Raw genomic sequence first — 6,219 nt, forward strand, 5'->3', positions numbered from 1 at the left:
GGAGGCGTTGAAGCAGCTGTCGGTTGTGGGACTCTCTCAGCAAGAACGTCGCTTTGCTCAAATGCTCCCTTGAACGCATCATCAACAACAGTACGTCCACTGAACCACATCATCACAGCATCATCACAGCACGTCTGCACACACCTGTTCACCTGTTCACCTGTCTGTCTGTCTGTGTACCTGTCTGTCTCTCAGGGTCGAGGGAGGACGGGTGTTGTCCTCTGGACTGGAAACTGTTTGGCTCCAGTTGTTATTTCTTCAGTGCTTCCACTCTGTCCTGGAACAAGTCCAGAGACTGGTGTGAGAGTCACCAGTCTCACCTGATCATTCTCACCAATGACAAGGAGTGGGTAAGACAGCCTGTCTGTCTGTCTGTCTGTCTGACTGTCTGTCTGTGTGTCTGTCTGTCTGTCTGCCTGCCTGACTGTCTGTCTGCCTGCCTGCCTGACTGTCTGTCTGTCTGTCTGTCTGTGTGTCTGTCTGTCTGCCTGTCTGCCTGTCTGTCTGTCTGCCTGTCTGTCTGTCTGTCTGTCTGCCTGCCTGCCTGCCTGTCTGTGTGTCTGTCTGCCTGTCTGTCTGTCTGTCTGCCTGTCTGTCTGTCTGCCTGACTGTCTGTCTGTCTGCCTGCCTGCCTGCCTGTCTGTCTGTCTGTCTGTCTGTCTGTCTGACTGTCTGTCTGTCTGACTGTCTGCCTGCCTGTCTGTCTGTCTGCCTGCCTGCCTGTCTGTCTGTCTGTCTGCCTGTCTGTCTGTCTGTGTGTCTGTGTGTCTGCCTGCCTGTCTGTCTGTCTGCCTGCCTGCCTGTCTGTCTGTCTGTCTGCCTGTCTGTCTGTCTGTGTGTGTGTCTGTCTGTCTGTCTGCCTGTCTGTCTGTCTGTGTGTGTGTCTGTCTGTCTGTCTGCCTGCCTGCCTGCCTGTCTGTCTGTCTGACTGTCTGTCTGTCTGTCTGTCTGCCTGCCTGCCTGTCTGTCTGTCTGTCTGCCTGTCTGCCTGTCTGTCTGTCTGTGTGTGTGTCTGACTGTCTGCCTGCCTGTCTGTCTGTCTGCCTGCCTGCCTGTCTGTCTGTCTGTCTGCCTGTCTGTCTGTCTGTGTGTCTGTGTGTCTGCCTGCCTGCCTGTCTGCCTGCCTGTCTGTCTGCCTGTCTGTCTGTCTGTCTGTCTGTCAGTTATTCTCTTTGATTATGGATTGATTATTCCGTGGGCAGGACGTCAGAACATGTTGAGTTCACTGTCACAGGAACCTGATATTCTGACAGTCGCTGTTGTTTTAAAAACTAATCAAACGTTCTGTCACTGAGCTCTTTAATCTCTATAGCAGTGTTTCCTGTCTGTCTGTCTGTCCAGGACTTTGTGACCCATCAGACGATTCCTGAATTATTCTGGGTCGGTCTCAGTGATGGAAGGACTGGGAGATGGGAGTGGGTGAACCAGAATCCGTACACCATCGACCGCAGGTGCGTTTACTGACCCAACAGAAAACAGAGGTTTAAAGTGCTGTTGTTAAACCAGGTCTGAATGTGTCCAGGCGCTGGGTTCCCGGTCAGCCCAACAGCTGGACCGGCCACGGCCTCGGCCCCGGAGACGAGGACTGCGCTCACCTGCACAGGAGCGGACGCCTCAACGACGCACACTGCTCCAAACCGATGCGCTACATCTGCCAGAAACACAGCCTGCGCCCCTGAACGCACCTGCAGCCCCGCCATGGCTCCGCCCACACACGCTCACCTCATATCACTGCATCAGGTGACAACCAGGAAGTGACGTGATGTTGAACTCACCTCAGATTCAGCAGAAGAAAACATGGCCGCCTGATTGTAAACTCAATCTTATTTCAAAATAAATGTCTTTTTCAGATATGAACAAAAAACGTTCTCATCATTTCTACACAGTGTTACAGACCACTGATCTACTGATCTACTGATCCACTGATCCACTGATCCACTGATCTACTGATCCTCTGATCTACTGATCCACTGATCTACTGATCCACTGATCCACTGATCTACTGATCCTACTGATCCTCTGATCCACTGATCCTCTGATCACTGATCCTACTGATCACTGATCCACTGATCCTACTGATCCACTGATCCTCTGATCCACTGATCCTCTGATCCACTGATCCTACCTGATCTACTGATCCTCTGATCCACTGATCCTCTGATCCTCTGATCCACTGATCCTCTGATCCACTGATCCTCTGATCCACTGATCCTACTGATCCACTGATCCTCTGATCCACTGATCTACTGATCCACTGATCCTCTGATCCACTGATCCTCTGATCCTCTGATCCACTGATCTACTGATCCACTGATCCACTGATCCTCTGATCCACTGATCTACTGATCCACTGATCCTCTGATCCTCTGATCCACTGATCCTCTGATCCACTGATCCACTGATCCTCTGATCCACTGATCCTCTGATCCACTGATCCTCTGATCTACTGATCCTCTGATCCACTGATCCTCTGATCCTCTGATCCACTGATCTACTGATCCACTGATCCTCTGATCTACTGATCCACTGATCCTCTGATCTACTGATCCTCTGATCCACTGATCCTCTGATCCACTGATCCTCTGATCTACTGATCCTCTGATCTACTGATCCACTGATCCACTGATCTACTGATCCACTGATCCTCTGATCCTCTGATCCTCTGATCTACTGATCCTCTGATCCACTGATCCACTGATCCACTCTGCACGTTAGAGATGGTCGTTCAGTTTGTCAGATATTGGAAAACAATCCTCATGATGAGAATTAATCGTCCTATGATCATAACAATAAACTCCAGCAGGTGACACATCACAGCTCACCTGTAGAACATGAGACATTCATCACTGAAGGAGGTGGAGGAGGAGGAGGGGGAGGAGGAGGAGGGGGAGGAGGAGGAGGAGGGGGAGGAGGAGGAGGGGGAGGAGGAGGAGGAGGAGGAGGAGGAGGATTAAGACAGACTTTATTTATCCCATTTGTGGGAAATTCACATGTTACAGCAGCGAGAAACAAGGGTGATTAAAATAGAAAAATAAAAATAAAAAATAAAAGAAGGCACAGAAGTAACCAAGTTAAAGTGCAGCAGTCAGCATTAGAAAAGTCTCTGTAATAAATAGAAAATGTGCAGTCGTAGGAGAAATGGTGACATTCATTGAGGTAGATGAAACATATAGTGCTAAAAGTAAACAGCTCAGGTACTGAGCTACAGTCGTGGTGACACTTTAACACCACTGATCATGAACTCTTCCACCTTAACTTCCAACGTTTCCAAACACCTCACTGTGTTCACTGGAAGAGGAGTTCACTCACACTTTCCTCTCAAACACACACACACACACACACACACACACACACACACACACACACACACACACACACAGTGTTTTCCAGTTCAAAGTGCGTCCTGTGGTCAATGACCCTGGGCTCAGTGTTTGGACAGCTCACACTGTTCAGGCTTCACAGGAGGAGACACAGCAGGTGAGGAGACATCGCCATGACGACTGAATACCACGACGACCCTGAAGACGACAGCAGCTCGTTCTGGAACAAAGGTACCTGTCTGTCTGTCTGTCCACCTGTCTGTCTGTCTGTCCACCTGTCTATCGTCTGTTTATCTGCACAAGGCCAGCGTACGAGGAAACTGTTTGTGACTGACAACACTGTAAAATAAAAGACTCACCCTCTACCTGTCTGTCTACCTGTCTGTCTGTCAGAGCCTCGGCCTGTCTCTTTCTCAGGTCTCTCCAGGTTCAGACGTTGGCTGTTTCCTGCTCTGACGGCCACATTCATCCTGATTCTGATCATAGCAGTGGGAGCTAACGGTGCGTTCATGTTCCTCTGACTCTGAATGACTGACATCCCCGTTACCCTCAGCTGTGTTTAATGCTAGCTGTTAGCTAACGATAGCATGCTAACATGCTAAACTAGGATGGTGACCATGGTGAATGGTCTGTGAATGTGAACATGTAACACAGCGTACATGTTGATTTGTGTGTCTGCAGACACGAAGGCGTCAAACCGGCTGTGGTATGTGGAGAAGAGTGTTTCCAACCTGACTGGAACACTGGGCGCTGCGCAGCAGCTGGCTAAAGGTAACACACACCTGTCCGTATTCCTCATCCAGTGGATGTGGTCCACCTGCCTCAAAGCTTCACTCTGGTTCTTCTGTCCTCTCCTGTTCCTCTGGACCAGAGGCTGCTAAAGACGTTCAGAGGCTGAGGTTTTCTGTGGACAACAACAGGGACCAGCTGAGCTCTGGTAACACACTGCACTGTGACCTCTGTTAACGCCATCAGATCTGTGTGAGCCTGACGTTTGTGTTTGTTCAGTGTCAGACGCGCTGAGGCAGCTCTCAACCCTGGACTCCATCAGCAGGACCGTCGCTAAGCTCAAATGCTCCCTCGAACGCTTCATGAACAACGGTAAACCGGCCCTGAACGCACCACCGTCACTCTGCAGTGGGACTGTGATACCGGTCCTCAGAGACACAGATGTCTCTCTGCTATAACTGAGACACTCTCTCTGTCTGTCTGTCTGTCCATCTCTCTGTCTGTCTGTCTCTCTGTCTGTCCATCTCTCTGTCTGTCTGTCTCTCTCTCTGTCTGTCTGTCTGTCTCTCTGTCTGTCTGTCTGTCTCTCTGTCTGTCCATCTCTCTGTCTGTCTGTCTCTCTCTCTGTCTGTCTGTCTTTGTCCTGTCCATCTCTCTGTCTGTCTCATCTCTCTTGTCTGTCTGTCTGTCTCTCTCTCTGTCTGTCTGTCTGTCTGTCATCTCCTCTCTGTCTGTCTCAGTCTGTCTGTCCTCTCTCTGTCTGTCTCTCTCTCTGTCTGTCTGTCTGTCTCATCTGTCTCTTCTGTCTGTCTGTCTCTCTCTTCTGTCTCTCTCTCTCTGTCCTGTCTCTCTCTCTGTCTGTCTGTCTCTCAGGTTCGACCACAGACGGCTGCTGTCCTCTGGGTTGGGATCTGTTCGGTTCCAACTGTTACCTGTTCAGTAAGATAACTTCGACCTGGCACGAAGCCAGAGACTGGTGCAACGGACACGAGTCTCACCTGGTCATGTTCCACAGTGATGAGGAGTGGGTGAGACAGCCTGTCTGTCTGTCTGTCTGTCTGTCTGTCTGAGGTGGTTGAACTGATAAAATATTGTGTCATCTGCGTAAAAACAGACATTATTGTCCAGGTTTGGAGAGAAACCCTGTAAACTGCAGAGGACCCAGTCCTGGTCCCTGTGGGACACCTTTACTAACACTGACAGAGTTAACGTTCGTCTGTCTCTCTGGTCCAGGAGTATCTGAGCCGTCACACTTTAGGCACCTTCCACTGGGTCGGTCTGTCTGACGAGAGAACAGGGAAATGGGAGTGGGTCAACGAGACGCCGTACGTCATGAACCGCAGGTCGGTCATCACTCTACCTGTTCACAGGTGACATCAGGACTGTGTCTGGTCTGGACCAGGTGTGTTGCAGGATGAGGTTTCCAGATGTTGGAGTCATGTATTAATTAAGACACTGAGGGACTCAAACACACCATGTCTACCTGCTGTTACCTGGTGTGTTACCTGCTGTTACCTGGTGTCTCTGTGGTCTCCAGGTGGTGGATACCTGGTCAGCCTGACAGCTGGACCGGTCACGGTCTCGGTGCCGGAGACGAGGACTGCGCTCACCTTCACAACAATGGACACCTCAACGACCTGCACTGCTCCACCATGATGCGCTTCATCTGCCAGAGACACAGCATGCGCAGCTAGAGACCACACCCACCTCCTCCGTGCAGGCTCCGCCCACACGCCGCTCACCTCCTGTGTGTGTGTCAGATCCACTGTAGACCCCCACCGAAACACCAATAAACAGTCTGACCCATCTGTGTCTGTAGTCAATCATTAACCAGATTATCATCAGTACCAGGAACAGACTCTGTCCTGACACAAACACAGAAACTACACCTGAGAGCTGTTTTTAAACCAATGAGCTCAGAGCCACAGACGGAGGAGGGAGGTGATGAGAGACGGACGAGCACAAGAAGAAAAATATCACGTCTTAAAAGATGTTACAAACAGCAGTGACAGTAAGGCAGAATTTATTAGGCTGTAAATGTAAGAGTGAAAACTCCATCAGAGCAAACAGAAGAACTGAACGTTTAACAGGCTGCAGGTCTGAGGCTGTCTGCTGCCTCACTGTCTGAACCTGAACCCAGAACCTGAGCCACACCTGTGTGTGAATCCAG

At 50.4% G+C, this 6,219-nt stretch overlaps 2 protein-coding genes across 3 annotated transcripts; both read left to right on the forward strand.

Annotated features, from left to right (window-relative positions):
* Positions 1 to 4: 4 nt before the first annotated feature.
* LOC108892790 (C-type lectin domain family 10 member A-like) lies at positions 5 to 1,864 on the forward strand (the record flags this gene model as incomplete). Its single annotated transcript, XM_018690514.2, is given in 5 exon segments — positions 5 to 28; positions 30 to 90; positions 196 to 350; positions 1,342 to 1,451; positions 1,523 to 1,864. Coding segments are annotated over 5 exon segments (507 nt in total), but the record flags the coding sequence as incomplete, so codon positions are not given.
* Positions 1,865 to 3,384: 1,520 nt separating this feature from the next.
* Positions 3,385 to 5,857, forward strand: LOC108892791 (C-type lectin domain family 10 member A). 2 transcript variants are annotated; one of them, XM_018690515.2, is made up of 8 exons: positions 3,385 to 3,551; positions 3,714 to 3,821; positions 4,002 to 4,091; positions 4,192 to 4,257; positions 4,329 to 4,421; positions 4,923 to 5,077; positions 5,283 to 5,392; positions 5,587 to 5,857. In XM_018690515.2, exons 1-8 carry the CDS (start codon positions 3,494 to 3,496, stop codon positions 5,741 to 5,743), a joined length of 837 nt encoding a protein of 278 aa, XP_018546031.1. In that variant the 5' UTR covers positions 3,385 to 3,493; the 3' UTR covers positions 5,744 to 5,857. The 2 variants fall into 2 exon arrangements, with proteins under 2 accessions (XP_018546031.1, XP_018546032.1); XM_018690516.2 differs by having other exon boundaries at positions 5,283 to 5,451; positions 5,587 to 5,731.
* The last annotated feature ends 362 nt before the right edge of the window (positions 5,858 to 6,219 follow it).

This window comes from Lates calcarifer, unplaced genomic scaffold, assembly GCF_001640805.2.
Source record: "Lates calcarifer isolate ASB-BC8 unplaced genomic scaffold, TLL_Latcal_v3 _unitig_2454_quiver_2815, whole genome shotgun sequence".
Taxonomy (NCBI): domain Eukaryota; kingdom Metazoa; phylum Chordata; class Actinopteri; family Centropomidae; genus Lates; species Lates calcarifer.